This window comes from Sphaerodactylus townsendi, linkage group LG01, assembly GCF_021028975.2.
Source record: "Sphaerodactylus townsendi isolate TG3544 linkage group LG01, MPM_Stown_v2.3, whole genome shotgun sequence".
Lineage (NCBI taxonomy): Eukaryota > Metazoa > Chordata > Lepidosauria > Squamata > Sphaerodactylidae > Sphaerodactylus > Sphaerodactylus townsendi.
The window spans coordinates 163209924-163227066 of NC_059425.1; the positions used below are offsets into that span (position 1 = coordinate 163209924).

A 17143-nucleotide genomic window follows, 5' to 3' on the forward strand; every position below is an offset into this window, starting at 1 on the left:
TATTGAGAGTTCTGTACCTGAAACTTTTATTTATTTATGTACTATATTTATTTCATTCATCACTGTTTGCTCTAAAAGATTCCAGAAGCCGTGTACATAAAATGCTCCACAGAAAGCACCTGCAATAATCTCTCCGCCATTTTACTCATACAGCAAACCCTGAGAGAGTTTGACTGACCCAAGGTCTCTCAGTAAGCTTCCATGGTAGAGTGGAGATTCTGGGACCTTAGTTTGACACTACAACAACCCCACCACATTATGGCTTAACCCAAGAGTACAGACAAAGATAAATAGATTATTTGGCTCTTATTCCTATCTCTCAGGATCTCTGCCACAATGTCAGGCTATGCAACATGGTCACTTCATGTTGCTTGCTAATGGACTCTTGTAGCAGGTAATGATTCATGCTGTAGTACTAGCAGAAGCTTCCTTGGTTTCAGACGTTTGACAAAGATGGTGGCAGATTCAATGAATCTCATACCTAATGCTTAATAATAGATAGCTTGATCAAACAAAATGGATGCTTTGATAAGAGGCCTCCTATGTAGTGTTCATAATATATCACATCCACATGCTAGTGAGCAGGAATCAGGACAGGCTTTGCTGGCAGTTAATTCAGCCAATTTTTTCCATTTTGCTATTTCCAACTTATGCGTAGATGGTTTCGGCTCCACAGAAAGAACGTCAGAGACCCTAGCTGATCATGCCATCAGGTGTGGGGTTTTAAATGGGCCCATGTGAACTAGATTCTCCTTGACTGGGAGAGTCATATGAACATCCTTTGAAAGCCTCCAGCGGGCAGGGAACCAAGCCATTTTCGGCCAAGTTGGGGCAATAAGGATGCATTATGTCTGATCTGCTTTTACCTTGGGCATCACCTTGTGAAGGATGGTGATCAGGAAGGGGGAGGAAGGCATAATAAAAACATCCTTGCCAATGGAACTGAAACAGTGCATTTGATATTTTAATTTCATTTGATATTTTAATTGCAGTTGAGAGGCAAAGAGCTAAATTGCAGGTTGATCCCACTGAGAGCCAGCGTGGTGTAGTGCTTAAGAGCAGGTGGATTCTCATCTGGAGAACCAGGTTTGATTCCCCACTCCTCCACCTGAGTGGAATACTTTTATCTGGTGAACCAGATGTGTTTCTGCACTCCTGCTGGGTGACCTTGGGCTAGTCACAGTTCTTTGGAAGTCTCACAGCCCCACCTTTGGAAGTCTCGCAAGGTGTCTGTTGTGGGGACAGGAAGGGAAAGGAGCTTGTAAGACACCTTGAGTCTCCATATAGGAGAGAAAAGTGGGGTATAAAACCAAACTCTTCTTCATTCTTCTTCTTCTTTGATGGACCACTCGTGTTCCCCATTTCTCTGCTCAGTACATCCTCCATTACTTTGCGGCACCCTGCTATATGGTTTGCATGGAGTTAACATGTTTTTTTGTATGGCTCAGTTTGTTATGTGGATGGAAGAAGAAGAGTTTGGGTTTATATCCCCCTTTTCTCTCCTGTAGGAGACTCAAAGGGGCTTACAAACTCCTTTCCCTTCCCCCCTCACAACAAACTCCCTGTGAGGTAGATGGGGCTGAGAGAGGTCAGAAGAATGGTGACTAGCCCAAGGTCACCCAATGGGCATGTGTTGGAATGCACAAGCTTATCTGAATTCCTTAGATAAGCCTCCACAGCTCAGGTGTCAGAGCGGGGAATCAAACCCAGTTCCTCCAGGTTAGAGTACACCTCTTCTGTTCCTGCTTATGTAAAATTGTGTAGATGTGTTGTCTGTTGCTTTTACTGCGTAGAAGCATTACAAAAGAAATGAGAGTATACACAACTGCTTTGAGTTCTAAGAGACTGTTATGAAATGTACCCCCCCCTCCCCCCCGCTGATTAGCACCCATTTGTTCACAACGAACTGTGGCGAGTCTCTCCCCTTCCAGAGAAGCATCAGTGAATTTGAGACTCGGGAAAGGAGAGTCTGTGTTGAGTCTGAACTTATGAATGAACGAAGCATGAGGGACCACTACAGGGGTAGATGCCATAAGGCCTAACAGTTCCTGAAGCTATATTGCTCCTTGGAACTTATTAGACAGGAATCACAATGCCTAAGATCAAATAGCTCCTGCCCTCTGCTTTGGCAGGAGACTCACGTTAATCAAATTGGCTTCTCATGTTATCTGAACACACTCTGTGGGTTTTGAGAAGAAGAATAAGCCATTCAAAGATATTCATCCAAGCCAACTGAAAATACATCTTTAATTAATTAATGCAAAGTTTTGAAGTTATAAGTAAAGTTCAAAATAGTGGGTTATTTGAACTTGCAAAGATTCCTAAAGTGGGCCTTCTCAGACACGTTCATCTGAGTGAGTTCTATTCACCCCCACCCCCCCATTTAAGTTATATTTGTACTTTCATCCTGAGCTGAAAGTGTGCATAATGGCTAATCATTTTGCCAAACACTACTTTACATGGATATCATTCACAGATTACAGCAACTGCATTGAAACCTTTGGACAGGAGTTTTTTTCTTGTACATATAAACAAGACTTACTAATAGGACTGGATGTACTGCAAGGAAGTATTTAAGTATGCACATGTCAACACTTAATGCAATGCAGATAAACTCTGTCCGTTCTCTCTAATAATAACTTTTAGGCTGATTTCTATCACCAAGGGGCCCAAGATGAGCAGTACATGGCTGCGGCACCTGCTTCAGGAAGCATAATCCGAAATGCTTTGCCATTTAGATCCAGTGCCTGATTGTGCTCAGAGCTGCGCCAAATGTCCGGAGGGCAGGATGTGTCCCTTTACAGGCCATCAAGAGGGAGCCTGCCTCAGCCCGGCAGCCCGCTTCTTGAAGTTGTCTCGCTATTTCTTCGATATTCCAACGCCCTTCCTCTTGTGTCGCCAGCAAGTGGTGCACCAGATGAGAGTAGAAGACAGTGGAGACGCATCTCACTGCCAACTTCTCATCCAAGAGCAAGGACAGCAGTTCAGAGTCACAGTTAGAATCGTCAACCTGCAAAAATAATAAGTGGGGGTTACCCGAATTGCTCAATCTGGTTTTAGTTCTGAAGCAGGGAAGAGTGGGTGTTCTGTTGTGCTTAACAAAACTAAAACAGAAGGATGAGGAAAAGCAGAAGAAAAAATTAGCACTTAGTATGCCACACACAAAACCATCTTCTCTCCTCTTGAGGCAGACATGGGGCTGTCAGCTTCTGTACCCCCCACCCTCCAATTAAATCAGCTCTCTGAAAGATGACTGGATGCTAGAGCAGCATCCAACAGCTGATTGGCTGTTTCTTCTTCACAGGCCTGACAGCCTCCTGTCTGTCGCAACTCTGAAAAATCCAGCGGACTGTTCAAGTATTCTTTCCATCCATCCATCCATCCATCCATCCATCCATCCATCCATCCATCCATCCATCCATCCATCCATCCATCCATCCATCATCCATCCATCCATCCATCCATCCATCCATCCATCCATCCATCCATCCATCCATCCATCCATCCATCCATCCATCCATCCATCCATCCATCCATCCATCCATCCATCCATCATTTTTATATACCGCCCTCCCCCGAAGGGCTCTGACTAAGACTGTCCACATGCATACTGTTCCTGTCCACACAGCACAACAAACACATGCATCAGAAGAATCATGAGTAGTGTGTGATATGATCCCATTACGTGAGTTTGCTGGGTTCCCAGTATGCATTACTGGGACAGCTGAAAAGACCTTGCACCGAGAAGGTATTAGAAAAATTCCTCAATGATGTCTTCCGTTTGAGCACAGTCCTCACAACTTCATGTGAAAATGCACTATCCACAATGTGTACAAAGCATTAATCAGTCATCATATATTAACCCTAATAAATACACTGTTTATGACTGAGATGCTGCAGGATGGTGTTGTAGTTAATACTGTCTGTCTACTACCAAGAAATCCCACCTTCAAATCCCAATTGGGCTATGAAGCTCATGGGGAAACAATGGACTAGTTCTTATCTCTTAGTCAACTTCACAGCATTTTAGTGAAGACAAGATGGGGGAGGTTCCAGGTATGCTATCTTGGAAGAAAGTTGAGGTGCAAATAGAAATATCAATATCTCTACTTAAATCCCTTGAGTGGCTGTGCCAGAGGTGGCTGACCCATGGTCTGCTTATAGCAGTGAAGTTGGCTTCAGCCAAACAAAGCAGATCTGCAAGTGTGCCAAGCTTAAGTGATCTGTGTAGGCAAGGGGTCATCCATTCTGACATATCAGAACACACCTGCTCTTAACCACTACGCCACTGCTGCTCCAAAAGATATGGCAGTGGGTGCCAAGGTGACCATGGGTACCATGTTGGGGAATCTGGTGCAGACTGCCATAGTTGATGCTGAACTTACTGAGATGATAAATCAAAAACACATTATGGCACATTATGAGACGTGCCCTCTGAACATTTCAGCTCTCATAGACGATACTATGTTGTTTTAAGAGCACAAAACACTTCACGCTTTTAAGCTCCAAATGAACAGGCCATTAAAATAATCATAAAAGCCAGCCTACACTGTAAGGGCTGTATATTCAAAGATACTTTTTTGTACGAACAACTTCAGCTGAGAAAACACTCCTTGTACAACTATGTTGAATGTCTTCCTACAAGTTTATGACTGTAAAAAACAGTTATCTTTGGTTCTCTGAATGTGGTCATATTTTGTAACTTGATAGATGTCATAGTGAGAAGAATTATTAATGTGACAGTCAGCCAAAGTGCCTTCGCTCCTTTTCTGGTTGTCAAAAATGGTTCAAAGACACACGATGACTCAACAGTGAAAAGTTATTTCTTTCAGAACTATAACCTGCCTTAGCAAACAGGGCCTGTGTGACTAACCACAGCTGGACATAAATAAGAATGGACAGCTGTCCTAGAATACCTCATAATCTCAACCATACAAGAAACATAAGGGAATATTTAAAGGAAACCCAAGGACAGACTAGACCCACCGGCCTGTTTCAGGTCATCATCAGCCAGTGCCAGAACCCAGACAACTAAAAGTGTTTGATCCTGCAGATCAATTGCCATTGGAGGTGTTTAGTTCTGGCTGAAGGAGTTTCCCCACCATGCGAGGTGCTTGGGAAAGCATCTTGTATTAAAAGGAACTCTTCTTCTGTTGAATATATTCAGTTAAGGTAATAAAGGTTCGCTGAAAGAACTCAAGGAAGATAACGTTATTTTAAACCTACACCCTCAGAATAAGCCAGATGACCCTTATTATCTGCAAATACAACATTATAACCTGTTCTAACACCACCTCCACTAGTGAAATGGATCTGTGGGATCCGTTCCCCAAATGGATCTGTGGGATCCATTACCCAAACACGTGTCCACTTATTCCATGATCAAAAATCACACAACCAGCCACGAGTACGGTTACCTTAATTTTCAACAAAATATGAAATACTGCATTTTATACATGTGATAAAATGCAGAATTGTGTTGCGATGGGAACGAGGACTAAGAAGTTAATTCAAGGGAGGTGGGGAGAGGAGATGGAATTTCAGTTCTGTAGGATGCTTTCAGTTCAGCAGTGTGTTAACAGATGCTGTCTTGTCGTGCTCCTTAATAGACAATGAGAGAGAGAGTATTTAAAAAAACCTCCTTCTCTTCATAAATACAATGACAATCAGGATGGCCTTTTTGGCTGGTTGGTGGGGATCCCCTCCCTTCTTCAACAGCAGAAAAGCCAGTCACATCTCAGGTCTCAGGTCTCAGATATCTTGGCTCAGTACTGTATGCATTCCTCCCTGAGTTTGGTGTTGTGTGTGATCACCACCAACTTCAATTAAATTGCATTCACACATGATCCTGGTGCAGAAGTATAACCTAACCAGGGACTGGGTACAGCTACTGTTGTGACTCAGTCTCTCCCAGTTCTCCTCCTCACTGTCCCATATGTCTTTCATACATAGCACTATAGTGGTTAAGAGCAGTGGACTTTAATATGGAGAACCAGGTTTGACTCCCAACTCCTCCATGTGAAGCCTGGTAGATGACCCTGGACCAGTCACAGTTCTCTCAGTACTCTTTCAGCCCACTGATCTCAGAAGGTGTTGTTTGGGGTGGGGTGGGGAAGGCAAGGCAAGGCTATTGAAAGCTGCTTTGACTCTCCTTGTAGTTGAGAAAAACAGAGGCCCCTTCCGCACACACAAAATAATGCGTTTTCAAACCACTTTCACAACTGTTTGCAAATGGATTTTGCCATTCCGCACAGCTTCAAAGAGCACTGAAAACAGTTTGAAAGTGCATTATTCTGCTTGTGCGGAATGAGAGAGAGAGTATTTAAAAAAACCTCCTTCTCTTCATAAATACAATGACAATCAGGATGGCCTTTTTGGCTGGTTGGTGGGGATCCCCTCCCTTCTTCAACAGCAGAAAAGCCAGTCACATCTCAGGTCTCAGGTCTCAGATATCTTGGCTCAGTACTGTATGCATTCCTCCCTGAGTTTGGTGTTGTGTGTGATCACCACCAACTTCAATTAAAAACAGAATTGGTTATGCTTCTTAATACACTTCAAAACACCTAATTAAAATTATTTCTTTCTAAATCTGGTTGGCAATGATCACACACAATTACTAAGCCCTGCTAGAAGGGTGAAGGAAAATTTAAGCTCAAAAGCAGAGGGAAGGGCCACACAATCTCACAACAAGTTGGCTCACTGTCACCAGTTCCAGGGTATGGATGGAAGGGGAAAGGGAAGGCAGGATGTGCTGTCTCTTCACAGACAGGATGTGTTACCTCTTCACAGACTTTATAAAATCCCATTCTATCTGCACCTAAAGAATGTGTAGTCATTTCTTCCCATCTAATTTGCCGCCAAAATAACCTCTTTATTTAAATGGGCAAACATCAAATATTAAATAGCCATGTCCCCGGTAAGAACTATGGAGACAGAAGAGCAGGGGCCACTTCTGCACATGCAGAATAATGCACTTTCAATCCACTTTCAAAGCAGCTGTGCAAAATAGCAAAAACCACAATTGTGAAAGTGGATTGAAAGTGCATTATTCTGCATGTGCAGACAGGGGGATTCAAACTGGATGAATATCACTGTACCATACCGGCAGCCAAGCTACTCTTCCCACACAACTGTTGCCTTGATTTCCCTGTTTCAGAATTCAAAGGGCTCCCAACAAGCAAGATTGGAGTGTAGCTAGACAGAGGGATGGAATCCTCGCTGGTTAGCTGTTCATCTTCACTCGCCTCATTCCCTCTTAGGTATTCACCCTATTCCTTCTCCTCTCACGTCAAGAACATTAACTTCTAAAAAAAAGAGAGTGCTAGATACAGATCAACAACAAACAGCTAGATACAGATCAACAACAAACAGATCAACAACAAACAATTTTGCATTTTTGCATACTTGATCCTCTCCAGTTTTCTTTGCCTCTTAACAGGGGAGCCTAATAGTTTCTCAACGCATGGAATAAATATGGAATAATGCCCCAAAATAAGCAAGAAAAGGCTAAAAGATTGTGCCCATGCAACGATGGCTCAGTTGAACCTCTGGCCCACCAATTACTACACTGTCTCAGATTCAAGGAAATCAGATCCAAGTATGTGAATCTTACTCCTTTACATTTACCCCATCTCCCCGATTTAATTAGATTACACTACTTGTTGGCCAACCCTGATCCTTCTCTCTGTATGATAGTGGCAGACTTTCTCCTGGAAATTACTAAACGCCAGTAGATTTCCTACGACCTGTATTGTATATGCTTTTTAATCTGCTTTTATTACTGTTGTACTGTTGTCTATGCCAATAAAGGCTTGCTTCTTATAAAAATCACCTCTGTCTTTTGCCTTGAAAACCCATAAGTCAGCTATGCAAGGGCAAAGCTGAGGGGGAACTGCGCTTGGGGCATGTTTGCGTCCTGCCGCAGCATCGCCCGCCCTGGAACGCCTCCCGTCGCGTTGCGTCCCCCGCCCTGTTGGCACTACACCACAGCAGCTGTGACTTGATGGCACTCATACATATAACATTCATAGCATTTTTTATTAGTTAACTTTCAAGATTCCTAGTAGAAAAACCAGCATTCACCTTACACAGCTCTTGGACTTGATTTTATAGATTTACACAAAGCAAACAGTAATTACAGTAATGAGCCGAATTAAAAAAAAAATCCAGTTAAACAATCATGGCAGAGTAGTGATTTAAATGAAGTGTTCTTTCCAGTCCATTGTTCAGCTCTTAATAGATCATCCTTGCATTGAAAACATTTATTGCCCAACATAATTTACACACTAGAGGTCAAAATAAAATGTCTGCAGCCTAAAAACTAATTATACTTCTCTGGTAAGGTAATTTGCTACACAGAGCTCTGATGTGGTTCCAACTGGGGATAATATGAATATAGTGAAGGAATCAGACAGGACTGTCCATCCAGCTGAAGTACTCTGATTCTGGGCCATCTAGACACCTGTCTATCAGATATGTTTCCAGGACCTTTGTGTGTGAAATCCAATACAAAGAAGTTCAGTCTACATAACTGTTTTTGACATGGGTATTAATGAGGCAGATCATGCCTACAAATGCTGGATTTGACAAACCTCTGTAGACTTCCAGTAGTCATGGAATAGAAGAGGCGCACTTCCATCTGGTGGTTAGGTCAGGAGACCACAATCCTACCCTTCTACAGCATGTTGCCTTCTGTACTGGGTCTGCAGTTATCACTGATTTGTTCAACATCCACCATTCACACAATTTTCTGAAGGTTCGCCATGCTCTTTGGACAATTAGAAAGGTAACATCAGGATGGCTGATTTATCCATGTAATTTTCTTGAGAAGATCCTTGGAAAACAAGATACTAAATTTCCCTTCAATCTTCCTTAAGCAATGCTTGAATTTTTTTAAAAATTACATCAGGATTAAACCTTTGACTACTTGGCGGATCTATATATATTACAACAGGCCCTGTCTACTTTTATAAATATTCTGTTCAGAAGAAGAAGAAGAAGAAGAAGAGTTTGGATTTATATCCCCCCTTTCTCTCCTGTAGGAGACTCAAAGGGGCTTACAATCTCCTTGCCCTTCCCCCCTCACAACAGACACCCTGTGAAGTGGGTGGGGCTGAGAGAGCTCCCAGAAACTGTGACTAGCCCAAGGTCACCCAGCTGGCGTGTATGGGAGTGCACAGGCTAATCTGAATTCCCCAGAGAAGCCTCCTCAGCTCAGGCGGCAGAGCTGGGAATCAAACCCGGTTCCTCCAGATTAGATACACGAGCTCTTTTCCTACGCCACTGCTGCTCCTTGCAAGGACTGCTGCTCCTTGCAAGAGTTCAGAATGCTGAGGGTATCTGTTTGATTCAACATATGGCTGTCTGGGTTATAAAGGCCACTATAAGGCAAACAAGCAAAAAGTGAATTTGCAAGAGGAGTCCTTAAAAGCTTTGGAAAGAGCTTGAAAAGAACCATGAAAGGCAAACGTTAGGCTACAGAATCCAGCAGACCTTGACATATGTAAATCTACAGGCCCAGAGGCCTACAGAACTAAAATTCGAGCCTGCTGCTTAGGAGAAAAATTTCTGTTCATTTGGAAAATACTAGCAGAAATTACCAGGACATCGTTTCTATTAATTTGGGTCTTCAGGTCTCAGTGTTTGCTCTGTATCGGCCCTGGGCAATGCTTGTTGTGTTTTAGCAACCTTGGTGAGAAACCACAGAAACCACTTGATTTTATAGATTTTATAGATTGGCACTGAAGGAGGTCAGAAGTCAGAGCAGCCAAGAAAAGTTGAGGTAAGAGAAACACACAGTGGATGGGACATGAAACATTTTGGTCATGATGACAAATGAAGCATTCTGCTCTCTAGAGGGAAAATCTCACTTGCATCATCATTGGGTTCAAGAGTTTAATGATTCAAGTACTCTGATATGTAAGGTTGAGATTTAGAGGAACTGAGAGACGCAGAGAGGTTCAGTGAGGGGGTCTATGGCATTCAAAGCTTTAAATAGTTAAATGACTCCATAACACTCTGTGGATTAAATGTACTTTCCTGAAGTCTAACCAGGAATGTAAAAAATAATATATCACCTTTCCCCCATGCATTTAAATAGAGATATATGTCTGGCATGCATATATATTCCCTATAGATATGTTGAATTTTCATGTGAATGTATAAGGTTAACTCTCTCTAAAGCTTGTTTTCAAGAAAGACTGTTTTCTGTCTTTAGGCTCTTCTGCACTCTCCTTTTCATTGTTGGTATGCCTCTATTGTATCCCAGTTTTAAAGTTTAGGGAAATATGCCTGACATACATCAATGTAATATCAAATCTACCACTAGAGGGAGCAAAACATGTGCAGAATTTTTTTAAAAACTCTGAACCAATAGGAAGTCATAAGTGATGAAAATCAAAGTATAGAAATAGGACCAGTGAATATTTGGACAGGGTTGGACCAGTTTCAAGATCCAGCATCCCCAGATGAGCCACTTACGATTCAAGATATGGTCTAATTGACATTTGGGACAGTAGTTGGGCAATTTCCCAATGTTCTGGGGTGAGTCTTGGGAAAGGCGACCTGGAACTCTTTTAGGAGTTGAATTTCGGGATAACGGAGAAAGGATAGCTTGTCCCACACTGATTAAAAGGAAGCCACATGGAATTTGCATGATTTCCATTAATGTCAAAGTGATCAGGCAAAGAGTTCTTGCCAAGTTTTTATTAGAAGACCCTCAACAACAAACTAAAAAAACCCCAGAACTGGTTGTATGACAAAATTTGCTAGGATGATGTCAGCTTATAGTACAAAGGAGGATACTCTGAAAAGGTGTAAGAGTTCTGAAGTGGAAGGGTGAAGGCTTATGGCCTCTCTCTTTGCTCTTTTTCAGGTTATCATCCTCTTCTGATTGAGTGCAAAAAATGCTGGTGTAAACTCTCTCATCTTGATTGCTCCAATTAGTTGAGAAGTGTTCTTAGAAATTGGTTCTCAGAGATTATCATAATTTGTAATTTGGTACTGCAAGGATCTAGCGCAGCGGTCAGATTTTTTGGGATTTATTGTACTTTCTGGGGGCTAGTTCTTTTGGATGAGAAACTAGTGGATAATTTATTTTGTGATAATTTTGGGGGTGGGGGTTGGGGGGAGAATTAATTTTTTTGGGATGAGGAATCTGTAATAAATCGGTGAAATGAAGGAATGAACCTTGCTGCCTTAAATAATTCCTTGTTGAATAGCTGAAATCAAGTAGTTAATATTTGGATTTCGTCTGGTTCATTTCATGTGGAATTTGCTTCTTTTGCGCTAAGGATAAAGGATCCCTTACAATTAAGTTTGCTGACAGTTAACACAAAGAGGGAAGTATTCAGGCTATGATAATTTATTTATCCACTTTAAGCTAAATATTCCAGGCCCAGTTCAGACCAATTGAAACTTTGGCTTCATTTAAACTAATTGTTGTTAGTATGATTCTTTGAACATGGACACTTCTACCAATCCTGATCCAGGATCTGGACTTGATTTATTAACTATGGTTTCAAAAAGCATGTATCCACAAAGCATGTATCCATCTATCCTGGCTTGTTCTTTGAAGATGACTTTCCCGGGCTAAGGTAAACCAGGATTTGAGTGTCTGTGTTAGAGATGAATCCTGTTTTCGCAAACTATTCACAGAAAAAGTAGCTTCACATGAATTTTAATTGAATCACAAAGAAATAAATCTCTTGCTGAAATGAAAAAGAAAGGCTTAACAACAAAGGCCTCATTTAAAAATCCATACATACTTTCCAAGACATGGAAATAGAATAAAACAGCTTGCTCAGGAAGCATCATTAATGCAAGGCAGAAAGAGAGAGAGAAAACAAGCTGGAAAAAAACCAAGCTGTTATTTTGCCTTATTAACACAAGATCAGTACAGCAAAACCCCAAATCTATTCACCTGCATTTTCCAAATGTTTTCTTTTTATCATTTTGTTTATAAGGTTTATTTTCCAATCAAACCAATCGTGTCACACAGAAACCTCCCTACTTTGACAACGAATATAAAACAACATGGGAACTGGCCAATTTCAATAGTTGTTATGCTAGCTTGAGAGATGAGTGATGTTTTCAAAATTTATTCACAATTCACAAAAATTCAAAATTTTTATTCACAAGTCTTGAATAAGTGGGTTATTTTATAGAGGGCAACCCCCCCTCCCTTTTATAGAGGGCAAAAAAAGGCATGGTTGTACATGCTAATTTAGCCTTTAATAACAAGTGGCTTTTGGGGTGTGGGGGAGAGAGGGAAGGCTTTTGCCAGGCCCCTGCAGGGCTGGCTGGGCATTTTGGGTGGGTGGAGGGCAGGAAGGCTTCTGCCGGGTCCCTCAGGCCCGACTGGGCTTTTGTCGTGGGGGAGAGGGTGGGAAGGCTTCTGTCAGGCCTCTGCAGGGCCGGCTGGGCATTTTGGGTGGGGGAGGAGGGAGGGAACGCTTCTGCCGGGCCCCTGCAGACCCGGCTGGGCTTTTGGGGTGGGGGGAGGGCGGGAAGTTTTCTGCCGGGCCCCTGAAGGGCTGGCTGGGCTTTTGGGGTGGGGGGAGGGCGGGAAGTTTTCTGCCGGGCCCCTGTAGGGCTGGCTGGGCATTTTGGGTGGGGGAGGAGGGAGGGAGGGCTTCTGCACCCCATCCCCCACTCACCTTTAGTGCTGCTGTGATCTCAGGCAGCCTGGCAGGGCTGGGCCTCCTTCCCTCCTTGGCCTGGCCCCTCCCCAACAGACTGCTCTTTCAGCCAGCTCTGCTGGAGGCGGGGCAGTCCCCAACAGACTGTTCCATCAGCCAGCTTTGTCGGAGCAGTCTGTTGGGGCGGGTGGGTCCGAGGGGGGAGGGGTGTGGGTGGCGATTTTGCGCCTCCCACGTGACTTAACTTGGGTGCCCCCGGGTCAAACATCCCCGGATGTCCCCATTGTAGCTTCGCCACTGGTTGCTTGTGAATCATTTACTTGTTAAAGAAATAATCTCAGAAATCATGGAGATATACCTCTTAAACTTTGCCTGTCATTATAGTCACAGCTTAAAAACAAAACAAAGCAAACAAACCCTCCCAATATAAACAGAAACTGTTGTGTCTCTTCCTCAAGATAAGCAAAGCTTAAAAGCAAGCGTTACAGCCTGCTCCCAGAAACAAGCCACTTCAACAGGCAATGCTGAAGTTATTTCAATTATTCATATGCAATATTCATTGTCTGAGGGAGACTAGTTATTTCTGAGAGGGGAAAAATGGAACTGGCAGCCTGCAGAAGGTTGCGGAATAACATGACAGCTTGGCAAGTTCTGGAAATGAAGCTTACGGAAGAAGCTGTACCCTTTTATGGTGGGCAAAAGCTGTAGAATCCTTCATCTCAGCACTTCCCAGCAGTATCCTTTTAAATGTAAACATCCATAAAGCTGTCAGCATCATACAACAAATGGCTAAATAATACATTGGATCAGCAAGCTGGCGCTTGCATTTTCCTCATGCAGCCACGTTACTGAGCTGCGCTAGCTCGGTGTTAGGAAATCAATAGGCTCCCATGTTGTTGTCCAGATGCCCGTTACGATTCTCCTGCTTAATGTAAATCGGAATGGGCCTGGTTTAAAAACAACAAAAGTTTCACGTAGAAACAAATCTTTTCCATAAAAGGTGAGAATATGTTTACTGAAGTATCGTGGCGTATAGCTGAAAACAATCGGAACAAGCAAATGAAAATTTCAGTTTTCGGACCGTTCTGGTTCATCACCTCTCTAAGACAGCCAGTGTGGTGAAGTGGTTAAGAGAAGATGGAGTCTAATCTGGAGAACTGGGTTTGATTCTCCACTCTTCCACCTGAGTGGCAGAGGCTTATCGGGTGAACCAGATGTGCTTCTGCACTCCTACATTCCTGCTGGCTGATCTTGGGCTAGTCACAGTTCTTTAGAAGTCTCTCAGCCCCACCTACCTCACAAGTCTCCTTACAGGAGTCTCCTTACAGGAGAGAAAGGTGGAGTATAAATCCAAACAACTCTTCTTCTTCCTCTTCTAAGGCCAGACTACTTTCTGCGGCTGTCTAGTGTGACAGTGCCCCAAAAACTGTTGCTGGGAATAAGGAAAGGAAGGGAAACCTGCCTTGAAACACGTGATATAAAAATTTAACAAATAAATAAGCAAGCAGCGCCCGCACGTCTCCTGGCTGTGGAAGCTGCAACCAGTGAAGGACATGAATGTGTATTTATGTTGCACTATCTACTCTAGTAGTCTGTGGCCGTCTTGTTGTTGGTCTTGCTACACAGATTACCCTCAAGGACCTTCCCCTTTTCTTTTAGGCAGCCAAAATCAAACCAAAGCACAAATACAACAGAAAAAAAAACCATTTTGTTATTTTAATAAACAATGACCAACAGAAAAAAGATGGATCACCCTGGGCAGCTGTAAAAAGTCATCTAGTCCCCTGGTACGTCAGACTGCAGAAACCAGTGCTTTCCAAAACCTTCGCTACAAAATGACCCTAGAGCAGTGATGGCGAACCTTTGGCACTCCAGATGTTATGGACTACAATTCCCATCAGCCCCTTCCAGCATGGCCAATTGGCCATGTTGGAAGGGACTGATGAAACCAATAATCCTAGCATGGAGAATAGTCCCGCCACTGCCCTAGAGGATTGGCTTCCGATAGAAATAGAAACGTGTCAGTTTATTAGCAGAAACTAGGCAGGCTGATTAATTCATACCTTAGCAACAGCAGTTATCTGCTCCAGAGCCAAAGCATGAAGATCTTGATCTCTGCTTTCCAAAAGCAGCTTCAGGGATGGTAGCAGAAGGGACTGGTTAAGCAGCTGCAAACAGAGGTCTTTTATACACTGAAAAGAAAAAATAAAGAATGCATAGCGAGACATCAGGGGATACCGCAGGAACATAACTCACTTCGAAGCTCCGGCATTATCTTGTATTGAGCAAACTGAATGTCAAACCTTTTAAAACAAGCAATGCCCCCTATGGAAATTAAGCCTGTTGGAAAGGTCTAAAGGAAAAAAAAAACCCACCACACTAAGTATAAACAAAGATGCTTGTTGCATTTTAGATAAAGTCATCTGGGAAATACCTATTAGGTTATCTGTACAGAGAAGAATCAAATCTTTGCTTATTCCTCGTAAGGATAATGCTCTCAGTAAACAGAGATAGGAATATTTATGTATCGGAGAAAATTCTGCAGGACAACCAAGTAGTAAACCATTAGATTCAAGAACAAATATTCCTGCCACTGTCCAAATCTATGAAAATTTCTGCTGCAAGCTGCCCGGTGACCGTCTCCATTGGCTGCCTGTAATGATCTGTGGAAATCACCAAGAGCAGCATAATTAAGTGCCAAGGGTTTTTTTCATTACGGGATGGCACATACAAAAAAAATGGGTTTAACTTTAACACCATGAGAAACTCTTTTAAATAAAGGCAGTATACTACACAGGAGGAGGACAAAAATAACATAATAGCAGCACATTAGCAGTTCAGTCCAAGATGACCCTAGCCACATAACTAGAATTTAGAATAACACAGAAAGAAGCACATGAAGCTCTAGCTACTGCAAACAGACTGCAGTCTCGGACCGTTGTTGAGTCATTGCCATCATATAGATACTGATTCTACTGCAAAGTTCTTGGATGTGTAGAGATATGGATCATACGTGCTACCGCCAGCCTTGTGAAGTGAAAATGAGACCGATTTACATCCAGATTCTGCTTAGCTCAGTGGGCATATATTGATTTTTTGCATCGTCTTTTGAAAAATGTTTCTTGTATATAATGCTTGAATTCCAGTAACTGTATTTGAACTCGCTATTCTTCTGTCTTGTTGAGACTTATAAAAATCACACCAGAGATTCATCTGAAGATGGTTGAAAAACTTTATTGCAATTAGATAGCTATTGTCGCAAGCCTATTATATGTTTTTCTTGTTTGATAACCTCCAGGTAGGAGCTGGAAATCACCTGGAATTACAACTGATCTTCAAGTGACAGATCAGTTTTCCTGAAGAAAATGTGGGATTTGAAGGCAGAGTCTATAGCATTACATCAGCGTAGTGTAGTGGTTAAGAGCAGGTGGATTCTAATCTGGAGAACCGGGTTTGATTCCCCACTCCTCCACCTGAGTGGCAGAGGATTCTCTGGTGAACCAGGTGTGTTTCTGCACTCCTACATTCCTGCTGGGTGACCTTGGGCTAGTCACAGTTCTTTGGAACTCTCTCAGCCCCACCTACCTCACAAGGTGTCTGTTGTGGGGAGAGGAAGGGAAAGGAGCTTGTAAGTCACCTTGAGTCTCCTTACAGGAGAGGAAGGTGGGAAATAAATCCAGAACTCTTTCCTTCTTCATTATACCCCACGGAGGTTGCCTCCCTCCCCAAACCCCACCCTCCCAAGACTCCATCGCCCAATCTCCAGGGAGTTCCCCACCTGGAACTGGCAACTCTGAGGGGAACTGACCTCTGAACCTGGGAGATATGTTGTGATTCTGAGAGAGCCACTGCTGCCACTTTTGCTGTGTGTGGGGGGGGGGGGAGCAAATGTGTGGTTTGGGAGCACTATGGTTACTACTGCTGCTGGGGGAGTAGGAGAGGAAGAAGCTTCAAGAATGATGGGAGAGAGAAAGAGAGTGAAGGAGTAGGAGGTGGAAAGAGAAAAAGGGCAGAAAGGGAAAACTGAGAGGCATGGAGGAGAGAGCGAGGAGGAAAAAGGGTGGCAGGAGAGAGAAAGAGTAGGGACTGAGAGAAGCAGGGGATGAGTGGAGGAAGAAAAGATGAAGGGAATGAGATAGATGTTCCCGCACGTTTCTTGCGGTACCCACTTGTAACAAACTGAACCTAGGCAACCCCATCTATTCCTCACAACGTTTAAATATGGTCTTTCAGAAGCATGCAGAATGGAACCAAAATCCACACCCTCATTCCCTGCACATCAGAGACAAAATTAATCCTAGGAAATTAAATACAGACATGCACATATACTGTGAAGACTGACTGCTCTGTAGGCTCTCCAGATGGAATCTGGCTGCTATAAAATGGCCAGAGAGGTCAATCAGGATCACCACACTTCCTGATTAGCCTTCATTGCAATATGCATCATTTTCAGGTTTTTATTTAGCTGGGATGACGGGGGAAATAAAAGGTGTTCGAAGAAAAAG

The 17143-nt window shown here is 43.0% G+C and overlaps 1 protein-coding gene across 1 annotated transcript in view; it reads right to left on the reverse strand.

Annotated features, from left to right (window-relative positions):
- Positions 1-2222: 2222 nt before the first annotated feature.
- NBAS (NBAS subunit of NRZ tethering complex) overlaps positions 2223-17143 on the reverse strand; it is a 223906-nt gene continuing 208985 nt past the window's right edge. Inside the window, 2 exon segments of the mRNA XM_048498827.1 lie at positions 2223-3010; positions 14702-14830. Coding sequence (XP_048354784.1) covers positions 2735-3010; positions 14702-14830 — 405 coding nt within the window. The 3' untranslated portion in view covers positions 2223-2734.